This window comes from Quercus lobata, chromosome 10 (genome assembly GCF_001633185.2).
Source record: "Quercus lobata isolate SW786 chromosome 10, ValleyOak3.0 Primary Assembly, whole genome shotgun sequence".
NCBI lineage: Eukaryota > Viridiplantae > Streptophyta > Magnoliopsida > Fagales > Fagaceae > Quercus > Quercus lobata.
In genome coordinates this window covers 25,887,109-25,902,418 of record NC_044913.1, presented here as the reverse complement: position 1 = coordinate 25,902,418, position 15,310 = coordinate 25,887,109, and the positions used below count along the sequence as shown (strand labels likewise).

Below are 15,310 nucleotides of genomic sequence, written 5' to 3'. Positions count from 1 at the left end.
GAACCACAGCTATATAGGAGATCCCCACAAACAGTGCCAATTATGCGTACCTAAACTCCGCTTGATGGGCCGAGCTTAGAATGGGCTCACAATTTACTTGTATTAGTGGGCTTAGTGTTTCCTACTAAGGGTTGTTTCTAGCCGAGTGACCTGATGGCACCCCTTATCCCCCACGAATTCTCTCTTTTCCCTCCCTAAGTAACACCCCCACTCTGTGTTGCTCTTTCCCCTGGCTATCCTAGCTCACTCTCTCTCTTTCTACTTTCTCTACAGAATTTCCAACCCCCTTTCCTTACACAATTCTTCTATTTATAGCTTGAGGTTTGTGGGGGTTTCATGATTTCATTATGATCTCACTCGTGTGGGTGGGGTTCAATGTGATTATTCCTGACATAGAATCTATCTCATTGGAAATGGTGGTAATGGCTTTGGAACTAATTTCCGCCTCCAAAAGATTGCCCTGTAGTGATACTCCCCAAGGCAATACCGAGTCACAAGGGAGGTACGTTGTTTCGGGCATACGCAATTCCGAACAGACAATGAACGGCCAGATATAGGCTTATCAATCATGCACTCAGGACGGATATGGACTCACTTTGAGGTTTGGGCCCAGCTCCGATTCTTGAGAATGTTCGGGCCGAGGCCCATTGGGCCCGAGGCCATACCTTGTACATATTACTTTCTAATTTTTTTCATCAAAATATTTATAGTTCAAATCTCTCATCTTATTTTAAAATATTAAATTTTTTATTAAAAAAAGAGAAAGAAAAAAAAAAGGGTAAAATCTCTCATACTATCGTAAATATCAAATTTTAAAAAGAAAAAGAAAAAAAAAGAAAAGAAAAAAAGAGAGTACTCAGCATTCATTCAAAGACCATATCTTATGAGCTAATTTGACTTTTTAAAAATAAATAAATAAAATTCTGGCTATTCAAATTTTTTTTTTTTTTTAGGCAAATATCAAAATACTCACTTCAAATAAAAGAGAACACTCGAGACTAAAAGTACTAACTTTGAGTTGTGGATTGGGATGTCTACTGTGTGATGAGTGATGATAACATGATTTCACTATACATTGTCTATCCCAAAAACTTGGAACTTATTTGTAAACATACTGGAAACTCTAGCAAAAAATTAATATTATATTGGTGATTCACCATCTTCAATCTTGCTTAAAGTCTAAGGCCACAATTTTTTTTTTTTTTTTTTTTTTTTTTGAGGGGCATTATGAATAGACTCGCTCAAAAGAAATTATGATGATTCCACCATCCTAACAGATTATGACAACTTATTAAAGCATGACTTAGACCAGAATGAGGATCAAGTCTATTGCCTACTAAATGGACCCACATTTAGCTAAAGCAAACAAACCATGTGAATGCTATGTAATTGTTAACTATGCCGGCTTCCCAAAGCCACCTAAAGCAAACAAACCATGAGAATGCTATGCAATTGTTAAATGTGCCGACTACCCAAAGCCAAAGAGAAGTGTTAAACTATGACATTATATGAACTATAGCTAAGAATAGGAGCTATATTCTAAGCAAAGGTCAAGAAATATGTGTTTCAGCTTAATCTAGGAAAGTGAGGAGAAACGAGCATGCATACCTTTACTTGAACAGACAGAAGGTTGCTCTCGATCACGGAAAAAGCAGACAAATTTATGTGAAGAGGAGTTACAACCGCATGCCACACAACCCACAGGCAATCGCCCAGGAATTATGGTAGTCCACATCAAAACCTTGATTCAATACATTCTGAAGTCCCAAAGACTCGTCAATAAGAGCAGTCCCTAAAACTGGAACTCTAATATTTCCATGGCATTTCTCAAAAAGCTCGTGGATCCCCGTGAAGGATTCATTTACAAAGTAATTAGCGGTATTATCTAAGCCGCAGGAAAAGATCTCTCCATCCAATCCGCTAACTCCAATAAGAGCAGTCATAGAACAAAGTTAGGTTTTGATCGGTTGGTGTGTGATAATCGAAGTTATTAAAATCCAAAGTGGTATTGACGAACTTTGGAGTTGGAGGACATGGACTATTCCAGAGGTCCGATCTTGCAATGGTCATGATATAATGAGATTGGTTGATGTTTAGTACGCGGAACTCTGGTTCTTCAAAACTGATAATAGGGTATTCATTGTCGCGGCACGTAAGCTTGAACTCTGGAAAACCGCAAGGTTCAGGTCGATTATCTCTCAAGAAAGGGTACGAAATGTTTTTGATCCTTCCACAATCAAAAGGACGCCTGCACTCAACAAAGCGTTCATCGTCGGTGTCGTAAGATGGTGGTAATATTGTTAAGAAGAAGAATAGGGTGATGAGGGAAGAGAGAACTAGATGATGGGAATTCATATTTAGAAGATAATGAAAAAAAGAACTGGGAGAGAAGTAATGTTTATGACGCAGCCTAACGTTGAACGAAGACTGGTAAGTCCGAAAGAGATTAAAGAGTCCACTCCACAGATTGATTTTTAATTAAACGGGATTAGTCTGGACTCTGGAGGCAAATTTTCCCACTGACTTTTCCACGCCATTCTTTTATGTCTGAGACTGCCGTTTTATGGTTCATAAGTCCTAAAGAAAATGATTTTCCTCAATCCCAGAAAGTTGCATTCATGGCCCAGTTGCTGAGTTCACCCGGCTATCAAAAATAGGAATAATTTTATTCAACCAATTAATTGGACTGGCAAATTGGATTCAATTTCAACCATCTTTAAAATAAATAATAATAAGCTATTTACGCCCATCCTTAAATGAAATTAAAAGACTTTCTTTTAAGTTTTGTGGTAAAAAAGTAGACCCCCATGACTTTTCGTAGAATAGACAGAATTGTCTTTCTAGTTCTAGGCAAGTTCATTTTTTTGGGGCATTTTCGCCTACCAAGCTATGACTTTAGTCATTTCTCCGAGAAAAAAAAAAAGAAAAAAAATAAGAGAAAAGCTATGACTTTAGTCCAACTACTTCAAAGGTCTGCTCGCCTCCACTAACACGGAAGAATATACCCTGATTCCGATATATATATCTTCTCGGTCACAGTAAGTGAGTCCCACTAATAAGTGAGATCCACTTGTTATAAATGAGAAGATACATAACTGTAACACGGTATATCTTCTCTCGTTAACATTAAGTTAATAATTAAATTAATTTTAGAATTATTATGAAATTAATTTTAGAGAGAGGTTGTTTACGGTGTTTATCAACAAAAATGAGGGCATTATTCTCATACACTTCTTATTATTGGAGATCATCTATTCTCCTCAACTATTTCATATTTTAAATGTAAACATCATGCCTGAAACTATAGATATTATATTAACAGTGTACATTAACAAATGTGAAAAGAACAATTACAAAAAAATAAATAAATAACCAATAGGAACAGAATAATTACTATTAAAAAAAAAGATTTATTGCAACAAAAAAAAATAGTGATAATAAATAATTATTGGTTTTTCAAGTTAATTTTTGTTGCAATAGGGACTTTTAATTAAGAGTGTTACTTTAAGACCATTGTTTTCAATTATCTTTTTAAAATACCACTCAAACCAATTTAGAAATAAACTTTTTCCTTGAAGTAATATTACTTGTACATATATCTCTAATTGACATAATTTTTGTTATACACCAATATATCTGGGTCCATTCATTTTTTTTCATTCTTTGACTTGTCTATCAATTCCCACATCTCTCTGAAATAAAAAATTTAGAAACCAAATAGTTTATTGATTGATTTATTTATTTTAGACACATAAATGGTTTAAATATAATAAAAAAAACGAGAGGAAACACAAAAGAGCTAGAAATTATAAGAAAAGAATAATCTAAAACATTAAACTAAACATCAATTGATTTTTTATGTAAATAAAAATTGAACCTAAATCTAGATCTTATTTGATGATAAATAATTTTCCTAATTGAGCTAATTAAAAATTATTATTATTAAAATTTTTTTTTGCTGGATAATTGTTTATTGCGGAGATAGAATTCTCATGCTAACGATTACAAGGAAACGCGGGTACCCCTGAACTTTTTTTTTTTGAGAAACCGCCCTCGAAGAATGAGGGGGGGATTACTTAATAACTTCAGAAATATACATGTCAAGCACTCCTGGAGGAACATCCTCCATCCAGGATTGGAAATATTCAAAGTTACATGCCATTCTAGCCAGCCCGTGGGCAACTCTATTGCCTTGTCTACGGGTATGATTAAAGAGAACTCCTCCAAGCGAAGAAGACATTGATTTGATATCCTGCAAAATGTGTCCAAAGCTGGAAGCAGAGAGACCATTACTGCTAAGGGCTTTAATGATAATCTCAGAATCACCTTCGACAATTACTTTGTTGAAGCCGAGGTCCTTTGCAAAGCAGAGGGCACCCCGAGCTGCCAATACTTCCACCGTCTCTACCGACGTAGGCAGTGGAATGTGTTGTGTAAAAGCAGCCATTACTAGACCCATGTCATTGCGAATTATTGCTCCCAAACCAGCAGAGCAAGAGTCGCCGAATGTAGCTCCGTCAAAGTTAACTTTAACCCAGTTCGGGGGAGGAGGTAACCATTTAGTAACCTTTGGAAGGGAGGGAGATTTTGGATGGTTAAGGGAGGATTGTTGGAATTCTAGAAGGCTGGTAGACGCCAGCTGGTTGAGCAAAGCTAGCGGAGCTACTGCCTCACCCACACGGAGCTTATTGCGCCTAGTCCAAATCTGAGAAACAGTCATGGCAAATAAGTCCATGTGAAGACTCCTATCAAAACCCAACTGCAGAACATCGAGGAAATTAGAAGCCTTACCCGCTGCTTCCAACAGCCAACCGAAGTGAATACTTCAAACCTGCCTTAATGAGGGGCATGACCAGATAGCATGAAGCGTAGACTCTAATTCCAGGCCACAAGATGAGCAAGTAGCATCAATTGGAATTCTCCTTTTTCTGAGGTTTGATTTCGATGGTAGTGAGTCAGCCCCTGCTCGCCAAATTAAGTTCTTTACTCTGTTAGGAACTTTTAATTTCCAAATGCCATTCCATAGCCGCCTAGCACATGAGGGGTCTGAGGCACTAGGGAGCTCATCAAGTTCCATGTTTACCAGCAAATGGTAGCCAGATTTAACAGAGTAAATACCATCCCTGTTTAGCGGCCAGTATCTAACATCTTCGCAATTGCCAAAGCTGAGAGGAATGGCCTTGATTATGGCTGCTTAGTAGGGAAGGAAGTTTGTGTCAATTAATTCCTGAGACCAGCACTGACCCACACTATCGATAAGACTTGAAACCCTTTCCCGACTGTCTAACAAGAGGGGTTTAGAGATGATTTTCTTGAGGCTAGGATCAGGCAGCCAGTTATCATGGTAGATCTGGATTGCTGCACCATTGCCCACCCTCCATGACATGCCTTGTTGGATAATCCTTTTGCCCTTGAGGATGCTTTTCCAAGCAAAGGACCCACTCCCTTCTTTTGCCTCAAGAATGCTACCCGTAGGGAAGAATTTGGCTTTGAAAAATCTGTAGAAAAGGGAGTCCTCACATGCTAGCAGCTGCCACACTTGTTTCGATAGCATCGCCTCATTAAACTTTTGGAGATCCCTAAAACCCATGCCGCCTAAACTCTTTGGTTTACAGAGTGTGCTCCACTTGGTCCAATGGATTTTTCTCTGCTCACCACGCTGCCCCCACCAGAATTTCTTAATCAGGGATTCAATTTCATTGCAAAGGGTGATTGGAAGCTTGAAGCAACTCATGGCATAGGTCGGTATTGCTTGGATGACTGCCTTGAGGAGCACTTCCCTGCCAGCCTGAGAGAGGAGCTGCTCTTTCCAACCTTGAAGCTTCGCCCAAACCCTTTCCTTAATGTACCTGAAGCTTGCCTTCTTGTTTTTTCCTATTAAGGTCGGTAAACCCAGGTATTTCTCACATTGTTTCACTTCTTGGACTCCAAGAGAAGTCTTAATTAGGTTAAGGGTGTCCGGGGGGGTAGACTTACTATAGAATAGGCTCGTCTTGTGCATATTAAGGAGCTGCCCTGAAGCTTTCTCGTAGCAAGAGAGGAGAGCCTGGATTTTATGGCATTTAAGCATGGAGGCACGGCAGAAAATTAGGCTATCGTCGGCAAAGAACAAGTGGGTGAGTCTTGGGCCATTTTTGCAAATGGAGATTCCTCGGATATGACCCGAAGCTTCTGCTTGGTGTAAAAGGTTGTGGAGACCTTCTGTGCACAGTAGAAACAGATACGGGGAGAGGGGGTCTCCCTGTTTGATGCCTCTCGATGGGCGAATCACGGATGTAGGTTCTCCATTTATAAGGATAGAGTAGCTCACAGTAGACACGCATTCCATCATTAAAGCTACCCAATTTTCAGCAAAGCCCATCTTTCTCATGATCTTCTCAAGGTAAAGCCATTCAACACGGTTGTAGGCCTTACTCATATCCAACTTCAAAGCCATGAAACCCGATTTGCCGGTCTGGTGGTTTTTCATATAGTGAAGGGTTTCAAAGGCCATGAGGACGTTATCTGTGATGACTCTCCCAGCCTGGAAAGCGCTTTGATTTTCTGAAACTACAGCAGGTAAGACCACCTTAAGTCTATTAGCTAGGACTTTGGAAGCTAGTTTATAGACTACATTACAGAGGCTGATTGGCCTGAATTCAGTAATGTTTTCTGGAGATTTCACTTTTGGAATCAATGTAATATTTGTATGATTAATCACAGCAGGAATTTTGCAATTATTTAAACATTCTAGGACTGCAGAGCATACCTCATCACCAATAAGAGACCAAAAAGATTGATAGAATAGAGGGGGCATACCGTCAGGGCCAGGGGCAGTGGCAGGTTCCATCTGATTCAAGGCAGCCTCTATTTCGTCCCGGGCGAAGGGGCGAAGGAGTTGGTCATTCATCTCCTGAGTAACTGCTGGTTGGACAGCCTCCAGAATTTTATCGAACTCTGAGGGTTGTGAAGAGGAGAACAGAGTATTGTAGTACTGGGTTGCAATCTCCTTAATTTGGGCATCCTCCGTGCACCAGACATTTGCCCCATTTCTCAAACCCAAAATCCTGTTTCTACGAAATCTCTGGGAGGCTTTACTGTGGAAGTATCTAGTATTACGGTCTCCCTCTTTCAAAAACAGAGTTCTTGACTGTTGGTGCCACATTTGACTTTCTTTGTCCAGCAAGTCATTAAGCTCAGTTTTCAGAGACCAAATTAAATTTGTATCACCCCTTCCCTTAGCAGCCTCTAATTCGGCTCTGTTAAGCTTCTTCGAATTCAATTCAATTGATCTCTTAATGTTACCGAAAGAAAGGCGACTCCAAGAGAGGAGTTTATCACCACAGTTTTTTAATTTACCTGCGACCACAGCCATTGAAGCATCTGGAGAGGAGAGGCCCCAAGTGTCCTTCACAGTCCAGCTACAGCCCCCATCGCTAAGCCACATCTTTTCAAATTTGAAGGGCCTATTCTGCTTCGGAATTATACCATCTGGGTAGATAATAATTGGATTGTGGTCAGAGGAGTTGGTATTAAGATGGTGAACTGCCATGCCCGGGTTGAGGAAGTACCATTGGTTGTTAGCTACTGCCCTGTCAAGCCTCTCAAACACCATCCCGCCCTGTCTTCTACCCTTCCAGGTAAATTTATCTCCCTGATATCCCAGGTCCTTAAGCCCACATTCATCAAGAGTATCACGGAAAGCCTTCATACAACCCTCATGTCTTGGTCCGAGCCCCACTTTCTCATGTGACCACAGAATTTCATTGAAGTCCCCGGCGCATAGCCAGGGAAGGGAAATAGAAAGATGTAAGGACCTGATCAAGGACCAAGTTTCTGGCTTCCTTGCTGCATCCGCAAATCCATAGATACCAGTGAAACGCCATTGGGTTTCAGGAGTATTACCAACAATAGAATCAATATGATTGGGGGAGGAAGAAGTTACCTCAATGTGGACCGACTTTTTCCAAAATAGAGCTAGACAACCGGTTTTATTCACCTGAGGAGCAATCCAAAAATGATCAAAATGAAGTTCCCGACATAGCCGCTTCAAACGATCTTCTCCTGCCCAAGTCTCGGCTAAGAAAAGAGCAGTGGGATCTTGACTTCGAATCATGGATCCGAGTTCACGAACGGTGCGCTGGTTCCCAAGCCCTCGCACGTTCCAGCACATCCAACTCATTGGGCTGGGCGGGGCTGGAGAGCAGCCGCCGCCGTTGGAGAGAGGTTGTCATTTTTGCCTTTGTATGGAGAGGCTCTGCGTTTTGCTAGAGAGAGGTCACCAAAGGAAGGTGGGAGGAGACGTTTGCCCAGAGAAATGTTTAGAGATTGGTCTTCAGAGAGAAAGGAAGGCCTTTGGATACGGGCCCATTTTTTATCTTTATGGGCTTGAGGGGTGGTCTGAGGACGGTTTGAAATATCCTGGAGTGGCTTTGACGGACTGGGTTGGTGTATTGGTGAGAGAGAGCTTGGGCTTGGGACAGGTTTAGTGAGAGGCCCATTGCTTTCCACTTGGTGGGCCTCCGCATGGTCGAAACAGGATATCTCTTGGTCAATCTCGTTGATTAGCTCTTCAAAGTCTCTGTTGGGGGGAGAATTCAAGTTGGAGTCAAAATTTGAATTTGACTTGGACTGCTGAGCCCCTGAATTTTCGGGATTGGATGTCTTGAAGTCATTTGCATTAAAAGATGACAGAGGGGGAGGGGTGGACACCGAGGCCATTCCTGTGGCCACTGAGGGCAGTTGAGAGGGCGGATCCGGTGAGACATGGCCTGAATTTTCCTTGTTTTTCTTTGCAAAAAAACCTGGAACATTTATTACATTCTTCCTTGAAGCTAGAAAAGGCGGGGCCCTTAGCCAGGAACCATATTGTTGATCTTTTTGTTGGAGAGAACCTTCACTTTCAATCCATTTAATGCAGTCTTTATCACCATGGGTAAGGAGCCCACACCAATAGCACAAGTTGGGTAGACGCTCATATTTAAATGAGACCCAGTGCTCTCTACCATTCTCCAGTGTAATGATTCTGCCCCTGCATAGAGGTAGAGAAATATCCACTAAAATTCTAACTCTGATGAAGCTACCACCGTCACTGTCAGGGGCATCTAAGGGGTGGATGATGGTTCCTATGGCTTCACAAATCTGCTCTGCTACTTCTCTATTTCGGAACCTAACAGGTATATCAAAGACTTGTACCCAGAAAGCTACCTTCTTCATTTCTATGGGATTGAGGGTTGTATCTTTATCATATTGGGTTATCACCACTAAATGTTTGTCAAAAGACCAAGGTTCCGATTTGGTGATTCTATCAATGTCTCCCCTGTTGTCGAAGGAGAAAAGTATCAGATGGTTACCTAGGTTTTTTATTTTAAATCCTGACTTGGATCTCCAAAGAGGAGTGAATGTGTTGGCTATGGCTTCAATGTTGAGTGGGCGTTTTGTGAGGAATCTTGCTGCAATGGCGAATTCTTCTGTTGCTTGCTCTTTTCGCAGACGGAGACCGGATTCTTCTTTTTCAGAGAGGGAAAGCGAGCTCCAGTGTTTTGTAATGTCCTCCATTGATGGTGTTCTAGAGATTTGAAACTATCCTAGGTGTTTCCCAGACCCCTGAGAAAAAAACCCACAAGCCTTGGGATAACGTTGTTACCTCAGGGGACTGACTCTCCTTCACCAGGAAGGGACGACAATGTCATTGTCTAGGCGAAGTTTCCAGAGGGAGACTTTCCTAGCAACAGGACAACTCAAGGTACCCCTGAACTACGTGGTAATTAAAAGTTAAAACTGATTCTGTATTAAACTCTTAATTGAATTCTTTTCAATATATTTTTTAACCTATATAAAATAACCAGTCGGACCCACCCTTGGTAAAAAATAACCACTATCGAGTATTGACTACTATTAATCTCGGTCTCCATTAGCATGAACCCTTGACCCACTCTTGGTCAAAAATAACCACTATTGACTAATATTAGTATCGGTCTCCATTAGGCATTAGTATGGCCTCTTCCTCCACTTTTCCTTTTGCCTATGTGCATACCGCAATTATTCCCATCAACAATCAAATGATGAAAAGGAGACTTACAAACCGTAATACAATACAAAATAAATCTAAACTAAAAGCAGTGAACAGAATTTATCATGTGGAACCGGAACCATGCATCTGTCCCCATGAGAATTACAGAGAGCATACCTTTACAGCTGTTACTATTTGTGCTTCCATCGTTGCAAACGCACAAGTACTCCTCAGCCGTAGCGTCGTATCCACAATACCCTTCAGAGTTCTCACATGTAACACAATCCTTAACACTTCCCCAATCAAGCACAAAGCCATCATTCATAGCCGCACTAAACCCACCAGTTAAATTACCCATATTGATCTGAGTCTGTGTCACAGCCACCACCACTGTCTCCTCGCAATTCTTTGACCAATCAAAGCCCTCCGTCTCATGATTCTCCACAAAAACAAAAGACCGGTTGCTACTAATACTCAAGCACGGGATGAAAGGCACAGTTGGAGGGTAGGAAATGCAATTAAAGTAAAAACTGAGATTCAAATCCATTGAAGAATATTTCAAAGGTAGCGTCTCTAGGGAAAAGTTTTGACGTGGTCTTGGGCACGTTTGGTTGGTGGTGACATCAATATCCACAAGGGTTAGGGTATGGCCGGTATAATTTATATCTTTCACGGAGTAGTTCCGGTCACCGGGTAAGCCAAGTACGGCCTTGTCGTTCTCGCACCTAACGCCAAACCCCGGGTAGCCACAATATTGCTGATTAGAGGAGCTTTCATTATGAACCCAAAAAGGGTACCTGATGATATCCTCACCGCAGTATTGTGGTAGGCATAAAGGAGTAGAATTGGTGCCTAAGGAGTTGATGAAGAAGAAGAAGGAGAGGATGAGGAGGTAGCTAAGGAATTGTGACATGGTGAAGACAATAGCACGCTAACCGTTGTTTCCGTGATCCGGGTAAAATCCTTCTTTATATAAGCCAGACTTTTTTTTTTTTTTTGGGTAAAAAGCCAAATTTTTTTTTTTTTTTCTAAAATTTTTTCAAAATTTTCAACGAAAAACTAATCTTCGTGCCTACCAACACAAATAATTTCTCAATCTACATTGGGTCCACCATCCCGCCTTTACCTTTTAGACTTGTTCCTTGGAATTAATTACGCTACGAATAAAGAAAATTTCATCCAAAAATTCACGCGCTTTCTTTCGCATTTGGATCTATCACTACAAAAAATTTCCCCTCATCCGACAATGCACGGAATTGTGGTCCTGCCGACTCCTTCCAGGCAAGTTTAACAAATACTATCCAACACGTTACGGAAAAGTTTCGGAGAACTGAAATGGACCTTCTTGACTTTTAATTGAAGAGCAGCTTATACAGTTTAAATTTTATTCTTAATTTTTTATATTTCTTTTTCGGTTTTGAAAAATTTTAAATGTGAGCTTTATGTTCTTATTAAAGTAACTTATTTAGGAGTATTTTAGTCAAAATTGACTCTTTATATTAAATAATATTAATTAGGAATAGTTTAAGACTATTAACAGAGCAATACAAAATCAAATTCAACAAAACCAATGAATAACAGACAAAAAAAAGCTTACAACAAATTATATCAATAATTGCTAATTTTCATCACTTTTTTTTTTCTTTTTATACCAGCAAATTTTCATCACTAATTGCTAATTAACATATTTTTTAAAGTTCATCGATACTTGAATCGTTGATTTTTTTTTAAAAGGAAAACGTAATTCTAATTTCATAACTAAAATCACGGATAACAAAAGAGGAGAATAGTAAGACTTATATTGCAGAAAATCTGCAAAATTTTGGTTGACATAACTCATAATTAAAAATAAATAAATAAATAAAATAAAAAGTGAAAATAAAAAGGAGTGGTTCTAATCTTCTACAACCACAACTTTTTGCTATAACTTTGATATGGCAGGTTTTAAGTGATTATTATCCCTTACGCATCTAACTACTATTTTTTTTTCAATACTCACACACGGTCACTTCATAGTTGTGATAAAGAAGTTGTGTAATAATTTGTGGTACTAAATTTTTTTCAAATAAAAGTAATAATCAAAATTTGTATCTCTGATTTCACCTTTACCCTTTTTTTAAGGTTGATATGTTTATTAGAAGGATCAAGTCTTTGACCTACTATTGTCGCATACCTTTGACATGATAATTATTCTATAAATATAAGTGCTTGTGAGATGTGAAGGCGAGGGTTGAGATTCAAGTATCTAACAGGGAGTTTCATATATATATATATATATATATAAAAGTAGAATAAATTTTTTATCTTATAAAAAAAATCAATAAAAAAAGAAAAAGCTTTGACCAACTAACCAACACCAATGACAATGGTATGCAATTGTCGAAAAGAAGTAAAGAACGATTAACTATGCCATTACGTGTCTTCTAATAAAAAATCAATGAATAAGCACGCCCACTATGTGGCCTATAGGTAAGATTAGCCTAAGAAGAAGCACTATATAGTATATCCCATCAAAATTCAAAACCAAACCAAGAAGGAGAAGATGTATGTTTCAGCCTAATCCTGGAAAGTGAGAAGAGAAAAGAGAGTACATATTGTTACCTGGGCAGCTATAAGAGCGCTCTCCGTCACGGCAAAAGCAGACAAATTGGTGTGTTTCTTTAGAACCGCAATTCCCACCTGATCGCACACACCCGTTACAGGCAGTATCGTGCAAGGGATTGTAGTCCACATCAAACCCTTGATTCAATGATTCATTAAGTGCATGGACTACACCCGCAGACTCATCAATAATAGCATTCCGTGAAATTGGAACACGGATTTTTCCTCTGCATTTCTCTGGCTCCAGAATATGGATCTTTGCTGACGATTCGTTTACAAAGTAAGCGTTATTATTTGCATCACTACCTTCCAAGCACGTAAATCTATTTTGAACCGGTATAGATTTATTGACTTGAGGAGGGCAGCCGTAGAACAAAGTTATGTTTAGAACGGTTGGAGCGTAATCAAAGAAACTATAATTCAAAACGGTATCGAGGTAGGTTTGAGGACAAGAACCAGACCAGAGGTCCAATCTTGCAATGGTCATGTTATTTTGAGCTTGGTTGATGTTTAGTATGAGGAACTCTAGTTCTTCAAATTTGATAATTGGGTATTCATCGTTGTAGCACTCCAGCTTGAACCCTTGGCGACCGCAAGATTCAGGTCGATTACCTCCCCAGAAAGGGTAAGAAACGTTTTTGATTCTTCCACACTCATACGGACGACTGCAATTAACAAAGCGTGCATAGTCGGTGCAGTAAGATGGTGGCAATATGGCTAAGAAGAAGGAGAGGGTGATGAGGGAAGAGAGAGCTAGACGATGGGCTTCCATGAGTGATGTGTAGGAGAGACCACAGAGAAAAGAATAAGATGAGATGTAAAGTGTTTTTTCTTTCTTCTTTTTTTTGATGAGATGTAAAGTTAATAACGCAGTACAACGTTGAACGAAGACTGGTAAGTGTCCTCTTCCTCAGATTGAATTTTAAATGGGAGGCACAATTTTCCATTGACTTTGTCACACCGTTACTGCTTTTCTCATTCCCCGTAAGTTGCGGAGTTCACCCAGTTATCAAAACTAGGATGACCCGACCTTTTTATGGGTTTATCCAACGAGTTGGCCTTTTAAAGTATCTCCATCCAGCTTTTGCATCCTATCTTATTTTATTATTTTAAAAAGTAATAACGCAGTACAACGTTGAACGAAGACTGGCAAGTGTCCTCTTCCTCAGATTGAATTTTAAATGGTAGGCACAATTTTCCATTGAGTCTGTGACACCATTACTGCTTTTCTTATTCCCCGAAAGTTGCGGAGTTCACCCAGTTATTAAAACTAGGATGACCCCACCTTTTTATGAGTTTATCCAACGAGTTGGCCTTCAAAAATATCTCCATCCGATTTTTCAATCTTATCTTATTTTACTATTTTAAAAAGTTATTTTATCAATTATACTATATTATTTTATAATATTTTTAATTTTCTAAGAGCATTCACATCAGCTCTTGTATAACTGTGTATAAATGTGTAAAATATACATTTTGGCCGTTTTTACACATTTTAAAGCAAAAAACACACTGCATCAGTCCAGCTAAAATCATGCATAATCGTCTAAAAATTTCAACGAGCTACAGCGCATGTAAATTTACACGGGCACTGTAGCATGTGTATTTAGTTTTTTATTAATCTCCATTCGCACCAATTTTTCTCTCTCTTTTCCGTGCACAACGATCTCAATGAAAAAACAAACAAACTCAAACGGAAAAACAAACAAACTCAAATGGAAAAAAAAAAAAAAGAGAGAGAGAGAGACAGATCGGTGCTAAAAAAAATAAAAAAATAAAAACCCAAACGGAAAAAGAAACAAATCCAAACGGAAAAACAAAAAAGAGACAGATCGGTGCTTAAACCAACACAGAGATATATTTGCTAAAAAAAAAAAAAACCCAAACGAAAAAACAAAAAAGAGACAGATCGGTGCTTATCGGAGCTCGTGGGTCTCGCTTGGTCGAAGCTGCGATGATGATCGGAGCTGTGGATCGGTGATCGGAGCTGTGGATCGGAGCTGTGATAATGATTGGAGCTGTGGATCGGTGATCGGAGCTGTGGATCGGAGTTGTGATGATGATCGGAGCTGTGATGATGATCGGAGCTGTGGACGGAGCTGTGATGATGATCGGAGCTGTGGATCGGTGCGTTGGTTTGTGACGAAGAGGGAGAGAGATGAGACAGAGAGATAAACCGAGAGGGAGATAGAAGAGAGATAGAGAAATTAGAAAATATGAGGGAAAGGGAGAGAGAGCGCGTACTAAAAGGGTGAGGGAGAGAAATAATAAAATAATTAATTAAATTAATTATTTAAATAAGAGGGGTGATAAAATAGATGAATTGATGTGGGTGTTTTGTAAAAGTGATAGTGTAAAATAGAAAAAGTAGGTTTTTGGTGTAAAATAGACGGAATCTTTTAAACGAGCTGATGTGAATGCTCTAAATCTTTATTATTTTATCATTTTATTAAAATTTTATTTTTTAATCTTTCTTTATTACTTCTCTTTTTCTCTTCTTTTTCCTCTCTTTCTCCTTCAACCTCTAGCACCGGCCTCAATTTCTAGCAAACCCATATCTAGCAAAATCAAAAGAAGCAAATCACAACAAAAAATCACCCAAATCAACAGAAACCTAACCAACCATCAAAAAATCACCCACAGTCACGCCGACTCACCACCACAACAGCTACCAAATAGCCACTGACCCAATCTTCAAGCTGCCACTGCCGCCACAGT

General features: G+C 39.4%; 2 protein-coding genes across 2 annotated transcripts; both read right to left on the bottom strand.

Moving 5' to 3' along the window:
- Positions 1-10,091: 10,091 nt before the first annotated feature.
- On the bottom strand, positions 10,092-10,904 carry LOC115964562 (LEAF RUST 10 DISEASE-RESISTANCE LOCUS RECEPTOR-LIKE PROTEIN KINASE-like 2.1). Its single transcript, XM_031083850.1, has one exon. The coding sequence runs from the start codon at positions 10,902-10,904 to the stop codon at positions 10,092-10,094; it is 813 nt and encodes a 270-aa protein (XP_030939710.1).
- Positions 10,905-12,542: 1,638 nt separating this feature from the next.
- Positions 12,543-13,364, bottom strand: LOC115964561 (LEAF RUST 10 DISEASE-RESISTANCE LOCUS RECEPTOR-LIKE PROTEIN KINASE-like 2.7). The gene has a single exon (XM_031083849.1). It carries the CDS (start codon positions 13,362-13,364, stop codon positions 12,543-12,545), a length of 822 nt encoding a protein of 273 aa, XP_030939709.1.
- Between the last annotated feature and the right edge of the window lie 1,946 nt (positions 13,365-15,310).

What these genes read in the sequence shown, in the direction of transcription:
- LOC115964562 (XM_031083850.1), bottom strand. Translation starts at nt 10,904, where the DNA reads ATGTCACAATTCCTTAGCTACCTCCTCATCCTCTCCTTCTTCTTCTTC.
- LOC115964561 (XM_031083849.1), bottom strand. Translation starts at nt 13,364, where the DNA reads ATGGAAGCCCATCGTCTAGCTCTCTCTTCCCTCATCACCCTCTCCTTC.